Source organism: Rhineura floridana, chromosome 22 (assembly GCF_030035675.1).
Source record: "Rhineura floridana isolate rRhiFlo1 chromosome 22, rRhiFlo1.hap2, whole genome shotgun sequence".
NCBI lineage: Eukaryota > Metazoa > Chordata > Lepidosauria > Squamata > Rhineuridae > Rhineura > Rhineura floridana.
In genome coordinates, this window is record NC_084501.1 from 18669446 (window position 1) to 18687701 (window position 18256).

Here is an 18256-nt window from a genome sequence, read left to right on the forward strand (position 1 = left end):
GCACAGAGATTTCAAAGACCAAGGTCTGTACAGAGCTAAGACAATACTGAAGTTACTGTGTCTTAGCACTAACGGGTTTAGGATGGGAGTCCGCAAACAGAGGGCGCTGCACCAGATCTGGCCCTCAGCTGACAAGGCTAGAGTGAAAAGGGGCCGGGGAGAGAGCAATTAACTTCAGTGGGGGGGGGACTTGTGGCCCTCCTGAGGTTGTTGGACTCCCAGCACTGGCTAATAGCCCGCAATGATGGGAGCTGTAGTTTAAGCAACATCTGGAGGGCCACAGGTTCCCCATCCCTGCTCTATAGCATTGTTGGCTGGGTACTTTGCGTGGAAGGGGGGGTCAAGGTCTTTGCAAAACTAATTGCTGGCCAGAGCTATGAGAAGCCTGGAAAAACCAGGTACTTGGGACCTTTCCAATGCTGCTAAAAGATTGCACTCACCCCCTCCGCCCTCTCCTTTTTGAAATTCTCTCACTATTTGAGAGCATGCCCACCTCTCATTGCTAGGGCTGTACAATTTATTGACTCAAAGGAATTCTTTCATTCATACATTTCGGTAATTAATATTTCATTCACAGCACCTCCAGAATGATGGGGGATTTCCAGAACACAGAGAGGAACAACCCCTGGTCTGCCAAGGAGCTCACCGTCTAACTGGAGACATGATTTAGTATACGCAAGCAAGCCTGAGAGGCAAGGAAAGGAAATAGATGGTACTGGAGTTGGGCTGTGAGTGCTGTGAGTGTAAGCAGCAGCAGCAGCTTAGGAGCCTCAGACGTTTGCACAGGATGAAGAGGCAAGTAAGCACCGGCCACTGGAACAAGGACAATGAAAAGAAACACAAGCCCCTTGCCAAGCCAAAAGCATGTGGCCCAGGAAAGCAGAACTCCCTGTTAATGGCTACCAGAGTAAAGTTATTATTTATACCCCACCTTTCTATCATGTTTAGGACTCCTAAGACAGATCACAATAAATAATAAGCCAATCCAACTACAAGATTAAAAAACAGAAGGCAGATTTGGGGACTAAAGCCAAGAGAGAGAGAGAGAGAGAGAGAGAGAAATCAAAATACTTGGCAAGTTCTGCAAAAAGCTTGGGCAAAAGGAAGCCTCATCATGTGCAAAAATATGATTGAATCTTTGAGTTCCAGTTAAATAACCAGGTTGCCACCCTCAGATTCTGTTGCACAAATAATCTAAATAGCCCCTAACTTAATATATGTGTTCATAGTTAAGTGGTGAAGCCTAATTTGAAAGAGTGCTGGCACAAATAAGGTAAGAACCAACACAGTGGTGTGTTGGCCTGACATGTAGAGACCTAGGTTCAAAACCCCACTGGGTCATAAAAAGCTGATTTGGTAGCCCTTGGTCAAGTTGCGCCCTCTCGCTCTCCCCCTTCCGCACAGAGTGATGCCAAATACAGAATGGGAAAACAAGACATAGGCCAATCTGAGATTTTGGGAAGGAAGGGCAGGATACAAATGTAATACAAAAGGGGCAAGTTATTCTGTGGATGAAACAGGGTGACAGTGGAAGCTTCTGGGATTTTTAGTGGATTTGTGTCTGCTCAGCCCCTGGACAGATCGCCAACAAGCATCCTGTACTCTGACTTCAGTTCCCTCCAGGGCTGTGGAGTCGGTACACCAGACCTTCGACTCCAACTCCGACTCCTCTATTTTTCTACTGTCCGACTCCTCCTTCATAAATGGCAAATGTATATTAACTAGTAATAACAAATTTACTGTAGTAAAATGGTAGCACAAGGCATTTCATCACCACCATGTGAATGCAGAGCTTGGAAAAGTTACTTTTTAAAACTACAACTCCCATCAGCCCCAGGGATTGGGCTCTGGATTCATGTGGTGGTGATGAAATGCCTTGTGCTACCATTTTACTACAGTAAATTTGTTATTACTAGTTAATATACATTTGCCATTTATGAAGGAGTCGGAGTCGGAATCAGAGTCGGTACATTTCTACCGACTCCGACTCCATCCAAAATTGCTCCCGACTCCAACTCCACAACCCTGGTTCCCTCAGGGAAGGAAGACGGGATATAAACCACAATACATTCAGAGTGTTTCATATAATACAATCTCAGTCTTTATATTACAATAACCCAATAGAAGGCAGGCTTCCCCAACCTGGTGCCCTACAGATGTTTTGGAGCACAACTCCCATCATCCCCCTAAGCATTGGCCATACTGGCCAGGGCCGATGGGAATCAGGAGTCTTAACAATATTTTATTTATTTTTATTTAACAAAATGTATATACCGCTTCACTGTAAGAAAACCTCAAAGCCGTTCACACACACACAAAAGTAAGATCATCATAAATAAAAGACAGTTAAAAATATTTAAAAACATCCAAAAACTCATTAAGATCAATAATATTTATTTATTTATTATTATAAGCTAACAACAGATTAAAACACATAAGTCTGGATAGGCTTGCCTGAACAAATATGTTTTAAGCAGGCTCCTGAAAGAGTACAGTGAAGGCACCTGCCTGTTTATCAACAGGCAGGGAGTTCCAAAGCATAGATGCTGCCACACCGTAAGATTGATGTCTCACAATTGTGGAATGAGTGTTATGTGGTACCTGTTAACAGTGCCAGTTCTACAGATCAAAGCAGTCTAGTTTATTATTCCATTTTGCAGATGGAGAGCCGAGGCTGAGAGAACGGCAGCTTGCCTAAGGCCACCGAAGAGTCTTGTGGCTGCAGTGGGATGCCGCCCAGGAGCGGGGCTCACAGCTGCTGCTCTCAGCCACTATGGTGCACCCCACCTCTCCATTAGCGTACAACTCGAGAACAATTGTAGGCTCTGCATGGCAGGGCCTTGATCTCCTCCCAACTTTGGGCTTCCCTTCTCATCTCACCAGTTGCTTGCCTTGAACCCTAACCAGGCTCAGTTGCTACTCTAGGCCCTGCTGTGACAGACAGACAGACAAAGGAGTGGATACCCCTAGATCCCATTCAGTTGTTTACTTTGAAAGCTGTTGGCGCTGGAGGCATTTTTTTTTAGCAAAGCGGGGGAGGGGAGTCTGGCACCAAGCCCAGCCTCGCTACAGCAGCTGCAATAGTATGTAAATTCTTACAGCCTTAACAGTTGCAGGGAGAAAGAGAGGAAGGCTCCTGCTTTCTTTGCATGCACCACGTATGGAAGCAGGCAGCCTCAACCTGCCCCTACGGCACTGGAGTCAAAAGCAAGGGCCCTGTTCTCATTCCCAAAAATAGCCACCAAGGGTGGCTGGGGCTCCCTTACATGGCAAAAGAGCAAGCCTTTCAGCTCGTGCTTCGGCACGGCGTAAGTACGCTGAGCCGAGCACAGCATGCTCCCAAGGGGAAAACATTATCCTGACTGGGCTCCGTAGCTTGTTGAGGCAGGTTTTCTCCGCCCCCCCCCAACTGCTATCTGCTGTGTTTTCTCATCCCCCGGCTTGCTTTTCTTTCAGACTTAAGCTGGGCCACAGGTTTAATATTTTACTTCCTCTTGTAGGGAGGGGAAAGCTCTCCAAGCCATCATTGGCGCTGCACAGGCCTTGGAAACGATCCCCCACCTCTTACTAACACCATTAGCCACTCAGACCAGGACCAGGACCACCGTTAAGGCAGCAGGTGGAATCTTCTCTTGAAATGGGGCTCTGGGCTTTTAAGGGTCAGGATCTGGTGCCTTACCTCCTGTGTCATCACTAATCTGTTTCCCTGGAAGGCCTAGCAGACAACCCAAAGCCTCTGAGGGCAACATCGAAGGCTGTGGTTATCGGCCTGCCTGGTTACGCAGCCCAACTGACCCCTAGGGACAATCCCTGTCCTTCAGGCCCTATAAAACTCTGGCCTCACAGCTTACTCCCCAGCCTAAGCAACTCATCTCCGATGGGAGGGCAATGCTTGCCTAAGTTCCTGTCCCCCATCGTGGGTTGCTACTCTGGAACCCAACTCTTCCAGTTCTCGTTTTGGAACTTGGCTCTTGGTGTGGAGCACACAAATGCTTCAGGCTCACTTGGACTGACAGCCAGCTCCCCATCTCTGCTCCCCGATCCTGGAAGGTGACCCCTGCCAAGGCCAGAGTCAACAATCCCATGTCACACCTTCACAATGATCCTCCATAGCTGATGTTGCTGAACTACAACTCCCATCAACCCCAGCATGCATGGTGAATCACCAGGGATGAAGGGAGCTGGCATTCCGCAACATCTGGAGCACCAAAGGTTCCCCAAATCTGCACCGTAGAGACACTGTGATCCACCTGCCCGGCCCCTACCTCATAACCCTTAGTATCCTAGGTCTGCCCCAACATGCAATACCCTAAGTTATAGTAACTAATTGCTTAGATTGCTTTTTAAAAAGAGAAGATCACGAAGGACCGATCTATTAGTCATTTAGCCACAGTAGCTAAACGGAAACTCCATGCAGAGGCAGCATTCCTCTGAATGCCAGATGCTGGGGACAAATAAGAGGATCAGGCTTCGGCAATTATGCTCGCCATGGTGAGTGTGTTGGTGCTCTCTGGCGAGCGGTCAGCTTTCTTCCCCTCTATGAAGCTGGAGAATCGAACCGGGATCGTTCCATTGGTGGTGTGGTAATCGCCACAACCTCCTCCAGCTCTGAAGCTGGTAAGAAGACTGGGGGTTGTTTGGGAGCTGTGTGGCCAAAAAGCCCAGAGAACCATGGCAACCCAGTAACCCTCCCACACACACTCCAGCCTTTCCTGCTCTGGAGGAGAAAAGTGGATGGGAGGAGATTTGGATGCTTGCTGCCTGAAGGCACGTGGGCCACTTTCAAGCAATGGTGCCCGAGCTGGAACACTTCCTTTCTCATCTGCATTTCCGTCGGGAAAGGCCGATGAGGTGTATACCTGGGGCTTGACAGGCAGGGGGGTCTGGCAAACCGTATTTTTTTAGTGTGGCCAGCAAGGCCAACCAAAAACCTTGAATAGGGGATATCACCTCTATGTCCTGCTCGCCAGAGCCCGGAGGCACCTAGAAGGTCACTTAGTGGCTAAAAAAACAAAACAACCCACCATGCTGGATTAGATGGAGCCATTCCTGTATTTCCATTAGTTAGAAACCTTCTAAACTCCAGCCTTTATTTATGAACCCCTATGACCTTGCCAGGAGACACTAAACAAGCCAGGGTTGATTGAAACTGCCTAACATCAAGTCAGACCAACAGTCCATCTAGCTTAGTATGGTCTACACTGACTGGCAGAGGCCCTCCAGGGTTTCAGGCAGGGAGATGGCACTAGGGATTGAAACTGGGACCTTCTGCATGCAAAGCAGATGCTCTGCCATTGAGCCACTGCCCTTCCCTATTTATTTATTTATTGCATTTATACATCGCCTCATAGCCAAAGCTCTCTGGGCGGTTTACAACAATTAAAAACATTAAAAACAAGTATACAAGTTTAACCATACCAAATTAAAACCCATAAAAACCGATAAGCAAGTTAAAAACGTGCTATTCAAATGCTGTTAAAAAATGCCTGGGAGAAGAGAAAAGTACTGACCTAGCACTGAAAAGGTAACAGTGTTGGCGCCAGGCGCACCTCATCAGAAACATCATTCCATAATTTGGGGGCTACCACTGAGAAGGCCCTCTCCCTTGTTACCAGCCTCCCGGCTTCCCTCGGAGTAGGCACCCGGAGGAGGACCTTTGATGTTGAGCATAGTGTACCAGTGAGTTTGTGTCAGGAGAGGCGTTCCGTCAGGTATTGTGGTCCCAAACTGTGTAAGGATTTTTAGGTTAAAACCAGCACCTTGAATAGGCTTGGAAACAAACAGGCAGCCAATGTAAGCCGGCCAGAATCGGTTTTATACGTTCGAACAGTCTGGTCCCTGTTACCAATCTGGCTGCTGCATTTTGCACAAGCTGCAGTTTCTGAACCATCTTCAAAGGCAACCCCACGCAGAGCTCATTGCAATAATCTAACTTGGAGGTTATGAACAGTGAGTATATTGGACTGTCATCAGCCAGACACAGATTCAAATCCCTACTCGGCCATGAAGCTCACTGGGTGAACATGTTTCAGTCACCTTTCCTCAGGAGGAAAGAAACAGGGTCATGACTGCATGCGCTACCCTAAGCTCCTTAGAGAAAGGGCAGGATAAAAACACATTAAAAGGCTTACATGCTCTCACTCTGAACCCCAAACAATGGGGATTTACAAGACTGACCTACCTTATAGCATTGTTGTAAAGATTAAAATAACATCTGTCATCTGCTTTTAACACACTAAAGCGCTATGCAAATATGAAATATTATGATCCAAAGCTATGCAGCTATGCAGCCATCCAGCCAAGTTCTCTGTGAGGTAAGGCCACCCCCCTTCCCTTGAATGCCAGGAAAAGCTCTATGAAGCCATATGGGCATGACATGCAAATTATCTGTGCCCCCTCCTCCCAGCTTCTAACACATTTCCACTTAATCAGTGCCATTTCCTGTCCTGATGTAATTTAAATGAGGAACACATATTATTACGAGTAATAATAATCAATTGTCAATAGTATGAAGGACATGAAAGCTGCACAGGGCTGGTCAGACATCCTGGTGCTGGCTAAAGAAAATCTGAATTGGGCCCCTGAGACCTGCTAAAGTAGGACATCATCCACTGGGAAATTCTCCTGCACAAGCCATATTAAAATGAAAGGGAGTTGCTTGGGAGAGCTTTCTAATGGAAGTGGCCCTTGGCTCAGGTCTGTGCATCTCGCCCTCTGCTGCTCTTAACACCACCCAGCATCTGCTATCCAAGACTGTTGCCTCGCCCTGGCTGCCTCATGGCACGGCTGCCTTTGAATCTATAGCACCCTGCAGAAGGCACACACTTTTATGATCAGCTCCTCACAGAAGCCCCAGATGATGATGGCCTTTGCCCCCCCTGAATCTGAATGCATGGATGCAAAATGCACACACACACACACACATATATAGCTCTTAACACATCTTTGTTTACGTGCCACGGCAGAGCTTTGGCTCGGAAGAAAATGCGATTTGCACACATACTTTCCCCCACCCCATGCGCTATAAAAGCTGAAGGGCTCTCCACCTTGCTATTTTTTCAGAAGCAGGCTGCTGTACAGCCAGCGGTGAAGAGACTTCTGCAGCATTCACCTGCATAGCCAAGGACGCTGCAAGGATCGAAAAGATACCTGCGCTCAGCAGTTTCTCAGGGAAATGAGGAGCCTTGAGAACAGAGGCAAGGTTCCATCTTGTTTCATTGTCTCAACTGCATCACGTTGCAGCTGCCAGTGAAGAGCTTGTTGCTGTCACCTTCGTGACTCCACATCATCCCCGAGACTGGAATAGTCTCAACACTGTTTGGCTATAAATAGGTGGAATATTCCAGTGGCTGCGTTTGCCCATCTGCGCCTCAAGCAACAAACTGCTCTGCTGCTGCAGCTCCTGGATTTGCGATTTCCCAGGGAAGAAAGAAAGGGGGGGAGAAAAAAGATACCTACCAAGTGGCTGAGCATGTCACAAACAAAGACAAAGGAGGCAAATATATATATACATTTGCAAGGCCTTGGGCAGATGCATTGGTACGCAGGTAACAAGCAGCTTATGTTACCAGCAGTAAAGGTCCAAGTAGGACTAAGCCCACCCACATGCAAGCGCCGGATATGGGTCAGATTTCAGCATTCCAAGAGTCTTGTTTTCTTTCTTTCTTTTTAAAGGCAAGCTTCTAGTCCTCATGGTTAAGGGAAACACATGGCCAGCACTCAGGAAATCATTCTGTTGCCTTGTCCTCCCCTATATTCCCTTGAGTACTAGTTTAATTTGAAACAGAGTCCAACCCTGTAACATACAGCTCATGGAGAGAACACTTTTGAGCATATACAGAATATATTTCTGTCCCCAGTGGGGAACCACAGGCAGCCAACATCTCTCTGCAATTAGGGGGCATGGTTTCTAGATCAGAGGGTGTGGCTTTGAGGCCAGCTCCAATCACAGTAACCCCCATCTTAGATATTAACCATTAGATTAATCCAGAAGGCAGAGCACTGGAGAAGAGAGTCCTGAATAATTAGGGACAACCTAGGATAAATGATACCTCCATGAAGCAGAAGGCAGACTTTAAAAAATGCTTGCCAACAAGGTGCTCTGTGCACATAAATGGGTAACGAGAATGGATGACTGATGGTATCAATCCAGGAGATACCAAACCTCTGAAACAATCTTGGCTTTCCTACATGATGTAAATGGGCCCTCACAAAGTCCAGATGCTGTCTCAACTCTGATTGATGCTTAATTTTTAAAAAAGAATTCTAGCATTTCGTTGCCATTTGCTGCCAGCTCCAATATTAACTACACAGCCCAAGAAAGGGGGTGGGGATGAAAGCAAATCTGTTCAGAACCTACAATTTGGCACTCCTCTGTCTCAGTCACTGTTCACACACACACCTGGACAAAGTTATCAAAAAACAACCAAGCAACAAAATCTTATGCTGCTTATGCAGTATTTGAAAGGCTATTGCAAGAGCAATTATGTAACAAATTAGGCAGCAGTTTATTGTATATTGCACCCTTCCTTCTACCCTCCTTTCTGGCTTCTCAGGTAGTCAGACTTAACGGATCTTGCCTCATCAGAATGCTGACACTTTTTTTTCATGTTGGAAGGGACACCTTAAAAACGTAAAAGGACCTGTGCAATTTCATTAAACTCTATTGCACCATGCAAGCCCTGGGTTCAACTTCCGGTCTCATTAGGAAATGCCACCTTAGGGCCTAAGGCAAGAAATTGAAAGGACACCCCCAGGGATGAATAACACACTAGCTACACAACTTGATAACCTGCTGTCCTTTCGTGGCACCCAAAGTGCACAGTGCGTGGCAGCCGCCTCACCCTTCTCCACTGTGCTGCATGTCATCTATTATCTCACACTTTCCAATTTATGCTGGGAATAACGATCTACCTTGCAGAGTTATACTGCAGCATTCCTCGACCTGGCGCCCTCCAGATGTTTTGGATTAAAACTTGCATTCTCCCTATTAGCCATGCTGGCTGGGATGGATGGGAGATGTCGTCCAAGATATCTAGATGATAAATATTATAAGACACGCCAGATACTAAGGCTGCTAAGACTCCACGTGTATCAGTTTTACAAACGTTTGATCTTTGAAAATAATAAAGTGCTTTGAAAAATACCAAACAGTATACAAACAAAAAGTTTTTTTAAAGACTGCTCCCCCAAGGCTTACAGGGCAGAAAATAACTACATGCTAAAAATAACACTCTGGCCTTTCCGCGCTTCCATGGAGCATACAAGGCAGCTTTGCAAGTAAACCCCCAAGAATTACTAGCCTAAAAAAATTTCAACCTGCCCAGCCGTGGTAATCATCTAAAGGGAAGGATATCACATTTGTGAAGTTTCCCTGCCTGGTTGCTTGGAGGAAAGACTTGATCAACTTGGGCGGCTATGCAAGTTGGCTATGTTGAGTTACTATTTGAAACAGGAATGGGGAAGCTGCGGCCCTCCAGGGGTTGCTGAACTACAACTCCCACCATTCCTGACCACTGGCTATGCTGGATGGGGCTGATGGGAGTCCCAACCACCTCTGGAGGGCCAGATCCCATACCTGTTATTTAAAAGCTTGGCATAAAAGCGCCTGGGAGAGAATTCCAACCAGATGAAGCAAAAGGGCTTCAAATTGATTTTTGCTGTTGTGTGTAATTGATGACTTAGGTCCCAGGTTCCTATCTTCATAGCAACCTGCCTGGATGTTGCAGTCATAAACCAATCCTCTTCTTTATGGCCCACTACAGCTGGAGGCAAAGCAGGTGGCAATAATGGTGAGGGAGGGATTGTTTTGGCTGTTGTGCTCATTTTGTTGAACTCCTTCCCCAGAGAGGCTTGCCTAATGTGCACGCCATCACTCTTTAGGCACCAGCCAAAAGGTTTTTTAATTTTTTTTATTTCCACAGGCATTTCAGATCTGTCTCCTGTTTTAATTAGTGCTTTCTTTGGTTTTTATGACTGAAAAAATGGAAATGGACTGCCTTCAAGTCAATCCCGACTTATGGTGACCCTATGAATAGTGTTTTCATGGTAAGCGGTAGTCAGAGCGGGTTCAGTCTGAGGCTGAGAGGCAGTGACTGGCACAAGATTACCCAGTGAGCTTCACGGCTGTGTGGGGATTCGAACCCTGGTCTCCCAGGTCGTAGTCCAGCACTCTAAACACTACACCACACTGGCTGTCTTTTATTATTACCTTTTATTATGCAAAACTACCCCAGGATCTCAGATGAAGGGCAGTATATCAATCCCCTAAAATAAATAAAATAATTTGCATTCCCCCTATATACAGTATGCACATACTAATTATTGTTTTATTTTTATTACATTTATATCCCACTTTCCCATCAAGTAGCTAAAGGTGGCATACAGTACATGGTTCTCCTCCCTCTCCATTTTATCCCCACAACAACCCTGTGTGGTAGGTGAAACTGAGAGACTTGACTGGCTCATGGTCACCCAGTGAACTTCATGGCTGAGTGGGGATTTGAACCCTTGTCTACCAGGTCCTAGTCCAACACTCTAACCATTGGCTCTCAATCATTATTTCTATAAGCACTGTTCCTAGGACAGCCACCTACTTAAGATATTATTATTATTAATTGAATTTATATCCTGCCCTTCTTCCCGAAGGAGCCCAGGGCAGCAAACATAAACAAAACCATTCAACAAGAAAAATACAATCCTTCTAACACACAGTTAAACACATTCCAAACCACAAATACAATTAAAAACATTCTAACACACAGTTAAAAACATTCTTTCCACAGTGATCTTCAGGCTGCCAGTAACAGTCCCCTTCAGCCAGCAAATCCTACGAATTTTGATCGATCAATTGAGCTTTCATGCAAACAGATGCAAAGAATTTTTTATTTTATTTTCAGGTGTCTCATCTTAGAAGAGGTATTCTCTTCAATGAGAAATAGGGGAATGCCTCTTCTAAGATGCCCCTTAGCACCCACAGCTTTTTAAAAAATCCCTGCTTAGAGGCACCTTTTTCGTCAATGAAAGCTTTTTAACTGATTAAGCCACCCTTCCCCAATTCAGTGCCTTCCAGACGTTTTCAGTTTCAACTCCCATCAACTTCAACCAACATGGCTAATAGTCAGGATGATAACTACTGTGGTTGGGAAAGCCTGGATTACACTGATGAAACACTGCAGCCCCATTCAGTGGCACACATGATGCCTTACCAGAAGGAGAAAACAGGCCCCTGCCTCAAGGAGCTTACAATATAAATCTCAACAGATGAGGGGAAAAACAGTCAAGGGGAAGAATGGGTGAGAGTAAGAATTGCACTTTCCTCATAATATTCCATATCTGCTCACTATCCTCATAAGGTCAATCAACCCTGGGGGGGGGGATTAGATTCCAAAACACAAAGAGCTCAGAAACTTAGAATTTTGCCCTCTTATAAGAATATTAAGATGAGTCCTGCTGGATCAGCCCAAAGGCTCACAATGGCCTCCTACAACAGGGGTGGGGAAGCCGTGGCCCTCTAGATGTTGTTGATATTATTACTGTAGATATTATTATTTATTTATACCCTGTCTTTCGGCCCAAGGCCCTCAAGGCGGCTTACAGAAGACACAAATATCAAAATACAATATAAGGATACATCAATAAAACAATAAATCAATATAGTAAATCAATATGGCATAGCTGGCATGCCCAGTGATCAGGGATTATGGGAGTTGTAGTCCAGCAACAGCTGAAGGGCCATGGGTTCTCCACCCCAACCTACAATGGCCAGGCCACAGTTCTACTCTGCTACTTTTTGAACAGTTACATCCAGTTTGAAGGAGGCACTGCTGGCAACAACATAGCCCAGCTAACATGGGAAAACATCAGCTCGAGCCATGACTTGAGGAAAGCAATTAAACCAGAACGACTACTAAAGCTCCAAGAAGGTGGTGAACACATGGCAAGTTTTACGAGGTTGCCTTGGTTTCCCCAAGCTTCTGAAGTCATATTGAAAAGCAGAACACCGGCTTCAGCTACTACTGCTATCTGCTTAATGTAGAAACGTTTAACAGCTTTTGTGATTTAAAACTGCTCTGAGCTGTGCTGAGAAAAGCAACACACATTTTTATGCATCAGCATCTTTCCAATTGAAATGCTTTGATATTCTACAAATACTAATTCACACCATTATTTCCAGGACTGATTCAGATCTGACATTTTTTTTTCTAGATATGGGATTATCCATGACCAAGCTAACATAGGCGCTATAAACATAATAAAGACTGTAATGTGTGGACTCACTAGGGCAGGAGGCCACCAACATGGGGCCTGCAGGTGTATCCGCATCCTCAGAGGCCTTCCCTGGCACTCACAGAGTCCCCTCCCCCACTCAAATTAGGCTTGAAAGGAGCATTCTATTGCAGCAAACACAATAGGTTGTGGTGTGTGCTTGGCTGCAGGTGTGTGTGTGTAGGGGGGTGCCCAGAGCAGGTTTTCCGGTTTGCCAGTGTTCCCACAAGCTCAAAAAGGTTGGCAACCGCTGCACTAGGGAGCCCCGGCAAACCCCTCTCAGTCTCACTCCACCCTCTCTATTATAGGTGGCCTACCTTTCAGTATCCTTGGATTATTGAAATCATATATATAAAGCACTTTGAGCCCATATATAAGAACACTATTATATGATTGCTATAATTATGGAACTACTTGAAGACAAAGATTTAAAAACATCAAGGCCTATCAGAATATACTATGTGAAATAAGCAGAGGCACATCTGTTCCCCACCCCCCACATCTGAACTCTAGGTTTTCAAAGATTGGATATTTTGATGAGGACAGTGGAGAAATCGAAGGAAAGGGAAAGAAGAGAATCTGACCTTTGGGGGCAATGACCAGCAGGAGGTAAATTGAGTTATATGAAGGACTACAGAGCTACATGTACACACAGAGTTCTGCTCAGCCTCAGCTTCTAAGACTTTACCAGTCAGTTCCTGTACATTTCTCAAGCCCCAAAGTCTAGGGTTTAAAAATTCCCTACCCTCCAGAATTGTTTTCCCACCTTAATTTGACTGCCAGAGAACCCCGGAAAGTGACAGTGAATGATGAATCTTGATGCTGGGCACACTCACAACTCAACTGCCATACTGGGATTTTGTGCACTTAACACAGAACAACAACAGCACTCTTCTGTGGCTGTGCATTTTAAGAGAGGATGGGAAATCATGGACAAGTGTCCTTCAGAGATCCTTGTCTGCCACCACTGTTCTTATTAAGCAACTCCTGATAAACTCCTAGGAAGCCTAAGGGTTTGTAATATAGCGGGTAAGAGACAGAGCTATGAGTCAACAAGCTGCCAGTTTGAATCTCCCTCTGTTGTGAACTCATTAGATGGCCTTAGGGAAGGCACACTCTGCAAATGTTCCCCATCTGCAATATGGGGGTAATATCGACCTACTTCACAAGGCTGTTGTAAGGATTGCAATGAGACAAATGCACGTGAAGCACTTTGAACATTTGAAAGCACTTATACAAATAGTATATACTCTCATCATAATCAGGAACACACATGAAAAGCCACAGGTCTAGAACACGTTTGCAGATGGAATGAGACCCCAAACTGGATCACAGGTCAACCTGAAGCGAGGCACAGACAACACTGGTCTCTTTCTTGAAGAGAGAGGTAAGAAAATAGAAGCAGAAAACTGGACAAATTATCATCATCATCATCGTAAAAAAAAGGGGAGGTCTCATGCAGCAAGTTGGGATGCAAAGGGAGCCCTGGATCTGAAAGACTGAAGGCTGAGTAACAGCTCTCTTTCTTCTTCTTAAAAAAAGAAACCAAATTTTCCAGATGTCGAATTCTGCCCTCAGCTTCAGTTGAATTTCAGATTCAATGCTTGCACAACTGGTGCCTGCAGAACTACCACTTTCTAGTGCCTACAGCAACTCCTGTTCCCCACCACCACTGCTTTCCCAGTGGCATAATTTGGGAATTGCAAATATGTCGTAGCACAAACCTGACTCAGTTGCTTCACAGGGCCGAGGTCGCTCTTCTCGTCCATCATCTTCCCAACCTTTTGTACCTTCCTGGGCTGCTTGATAGTGGTTTTTATTGCCGGCCGGCAGACATAATTTTCCAGGTTCTTAGGGGGTTTTTTAGTTCTCTTAGTAGCTTGGAGGCCAATTTTCAGTTTCAAATTCCCCTCTGAAAAGTTCGTCTCCTTCACAGAAAACTGCTGCTGGGCATCCGACAAGCTCTCGCCCTTGCCAGCTTCATTGCCACCACTTCCCTCGGGGCTGCTCTTCTTCTCTTCCTCCTCCTTAGCACTAGCATCTAGCTCTGCCTCTCTCCTGCCTCCTGCCGCGCCTGTGGCAACTGCAGAGGGGCTTTTCCCAGAAAACCCTTCAGAACCAGAACCCAGCCCTAACATAGCAGTATTCTGAGGGTCCATTACAGTACGTGCAGTCACAATTAAAAAAAAATTTTTTTTTAAAGCAGAGCAGTCATGTGATCCATGAACAGATCTTTCCAGAAACTTGCAGCCATCGTCTTCTCACTGTGGGAGAAAGGGAAAACAAGAAGACAGTCAGAATAAAGACAGTTGCAAGAGCCCCAAGAAGACAGATTTGGGGTTCTTTGTTTTTACACAGAAATGAAAAATGAAACATCGACACACAAGACCTTGCAAGGAAGTACACAAAGTTACCAGCCTGCCTACCTGCACGTATTTAATGTAGTCATTTACCATACGAAAGAAATCACACTGGTATGCTTCCCAGCCTGGTTGCTTGGAGTCCATTCTTATTCACCGCAGGTGACCAGACATCTGGCTATTTACACATTCATAGTATGCAAAGGACCCCCAAGCTCAATCTAGAGCCACATACATACTGTAATGTTCTCACATGATTCCTACAAGTGCAAGTTGCTCTGTTAAATTTGGGAAGTGGGGGAGATTCTGCATAGCAAGAAGTGTTCTTATAAATTGAATTCGTATCACACCTTTCCTCCATATTGTCAAGCTGACGTACATGGTTTGTCTTGTAACTCTTTTTATGTTTGAGACATGCTTTTTTTTGACAGCCACCTTGTGAGGTCCTATGATGGAGCAGAAGAGTGGGATATAAATATTTTAAATAAAAAAGATGTACATACAGAACAGCCCCTTCCATTACAATAAATGGGGAATCCTGGGTCAGAACAGCTCCCTGAACTGTTAATTGACAGCAAAGTGCTGGATCCAGTGCTGTGAAGCAGGTGTATAATGCTTAAAACAATGCTTAAAAATGAAGGTTCTTGTCCTCATGGTTGCAGAGATATGTTTGAAGCGGGAAAGGTACAGGCAGAAATTTGACAAAGACTAACATTTAGAGCTTCCATGTTGTTTATGAATACCTAGCTTTTCCACAAGCTCAAGGTTAGCTATCTCTGTCTCATGCATTTGTACGTCTGACAAAAATTATACTGATACTGACTTTCCTTGTTCCCACCTAAAGTTTATTTTATTTAGGCAGCTGTCAATCTGGTTTGTCAAACTCCTTTGTTTTCCTTTTCTTTCTCAAGTCACAAACACAGCTGTGTAATACTGTTATAGCTATAATTGCAATACTGTTTTCTAAGTATTTCCATAGTGGTATTTAAGTGCTTGTTGTTAAATGCCTAGGGCAGCCCTCCTTCACTCAACCAGAATGGAGTGCTGATGCACAAGTCCCACCAATGCCCCCTAGCGGTCTCCTCCTATAGCATCACCTCTTACCAGGTGAGCAGAGGAAGAAACCCTATGCTTTCCAACACAAACAGGGATGGCCATAGCTCCTCAGCCTTGGAGCTGTACATTAAAAACTGAGAGTCACAAGACACTTGTCAACGCTGCTTCTCCAAAATCCCCCCCAGCCCCAAGCTCATGCCCCTTGTTTTCTTCTCAACACATTCACTAATGTTAAACGATTAGCACTTATATAGCTGCTTTTGACTGTTCAAAGAGCTTCATGTGTGTTACACTTGCAGAAATCCATACAACACTGTAGGTTAAGTCAATATTTTTGCTCTCATACTGCAGAATTAGGGGTGGGGGCTGAGAGACAGCAGCTTGCCTAAGGCCACCTACTGAGTCTGTGTGAGAGGTGGGGACTTCCCAAGTCATACTTCAGTTTCTTAGTCCTACTTACTATACCACAGCAACTTATCTCTATGACCCAAGTCAAGCCTCTCTCCCCTCCATTCCCTGCCTGACTAGTGCCCTCTCCTCAGTTTTCTAGATCAACCCGAGACTGAAAAGACAGAAATTGCTCAACTCCTTGGACTCTCCATTGTGGAGTCCCTCAGGGGTCGGTTTTGTCCCCCATGCTTTTTAACATCTACATGCAGCCTCTGGGTGCCGTCATCAGGAGTTTTGGAGTGCGTTGCCACCAGTACGCTGATGACACGCAGCTCTATTTCTCCTTTTCATCTTCTACAGGTGAGTCTGTGGATGTGCTGAATCACTGCCTGACCGCGATAATGGACTGGATGAGAGCTAATGAACTGAGACTCAATCCAGACAAGACTGAGACACTGTTGGTGAATGCCTTCCCTGCCCAGATGGTGGATGCTTACCCTGTTCTAGATGGGGTTACACTCCCCTTGAAGGAACAGGTTCGTAGTCTTGGGGTTCTTTTCGATCCTTCCTTGTCTCTGGAGGCGCAAGTGGCCACGGTGGCAAGGAATGCATTCTACCACCTTCGGTTGGTAGCCCAGCTACGCCCCTATCTGGACAGGGATGACCTCGCCTCAATTGTTCATGCTCTGGTAACTTCTAGGTTGGATTACTGTAATGCGCTCTACGTAGGGCTGCCCTTGAAGACAGTTCGGAAGCTTCAGCTAGTGCAAAACGCAGCAGCCAGACTGCTGACGAGGACCAGCCGGTCAGCGCATATAACACCTGTTCTGGCTCGTTTGCACTGGCTACCTATTTGCTTCCGAGCCAGATTCAAGGTGCTGGTTTTGACCTATAAAGCCTTACACGGCGTGGGACCGCAGTATCTTGTGGAACGCCTCTCCCACTATGAACCGACCCGGTCACTTCGCTCAGCGTCTAAGGCCCTCCTCCGGGTACCAACCCATCGGGAAGCCCGGAGGACAGTTACTCGATCTAGGGCCTTTTCTGTAGTGGCCCCCGAATTGTGGAATAGCCTCCCCGAAGAAATACGCCTGGCGCCGACGCTTCTATCTTTTCGGCGCCAGGTTATGCTCCCAGGCATTTTAAAGCGTTTAATGTTACAATTTTAAATCTCTTTGTTTCAGTTTATTTATTGTGATATTTTGTATTTCTGTACTTTTAATCTTTTGTACAATGCCCAGAGAGCTATTTGCTATGGGCGGTTTAAAAATGAAATAAAATAAATAATAAATAAATACAAAATAATCACACACATAAACTGCTGGTAGTTGTGTAGGTCTAATTTTTTTTGGGGGGGAGATCCAAAAATAGCGGTTTTATCAGTGCCAGCTAAAAGTGTTATGAATTAGCAAGTAAGTTTCCAAGTTCCCTGCCACAACTTTTCTGCAGCCTGGATTAAGAGTTCTGGGGAACTCAAAAGCTTGTTCATCACTCTGGCCTTAATAGCAGTATGGCCCTACTGGTACCTTTGGGATAAGATTTGGCACTTGTCTATGATTTTTGGGATAAGCCCTGTAAACAGCTGACTGAACACTTCAAACCATTAAGAGCTAGTGTTCAACAAATGCTGAATCTGATGGGATACTACACTGCAAATGCTCATTGGGGCACTTCTGCCTAACATGGGAAAGTCCTTGTGAATATCACCAATGCCAGTCCTCAACATATTTACTCAAAAATATGTACCAATAATTCAGGCTTTTAAAAAGTACCATTTGTAAGGGTGTCTATAGCAAATAAAGATTGCCTCCAGGTGACCAGATATTGATACTTTTATAAACTGGAAGAGGTAGAGATTCCACTGCTCCTGCTCCGGGTGTTGCCAGAAACAATTATGTAGGTACGTGTGGGCAGACAGGCATGTATCATTTTTAATGGACCAGTAACTTTTGTAGAGTTGTCTGCAAAATGATAGTAATTTCAGTAGAACTAAGGCTGCACTCCTATGCTTATGTACTTGGGAAAAGCCCCACTGACCTCAGTGGGACTGACTTCTGAATAAATATGCATAGGGTTGCACTGCAAGCATAATTTAACATACTTATAATTCTAGCCTTGCCCAAACATGGGGTTTTACGCACACCAGGCATTCCCTCTCTGTACAAGTAGAGAACTAGGGAACC

General features: G+C 45.3%; 1 protein-coding gene across 3 annotated transcripts in view; it reads right to left on the minus strand.

The window, feature by feature from the left end:
* The window catches only part of ASH1L (ASH1 like histone lysine methyltransferase), an 85134-nt gene that overhangs the window by 61804 nt on the left and 5074 nt on the right, over positions 1-18256 (minus strand). The window contains exons 1-2 of one of the 3 annotated variants that reach the window (XM_061606768.1): positions 14694-14745; positions 13992-14531 (exon numbers count right to left, since the gene is read on the minus strand). The exons of 1 other annotated variant lie outside the window; for it this stretch is intronic. In XM_061606768.1, the coding sequence (XP_061462752.1) occupies positions 13992-14426 (435 nt within the window). In that variant the 5' untranslated portion in view covers positions 14427-14531; positions 14694-14745. Of the gene's footprint in view, positions 1-13991; positions 14532-14693; positions 14746-18256 lie in introns of those variants that run through there. One more of the 3 variants, XM_061606767.1, reaches the window with a different exon arrangement.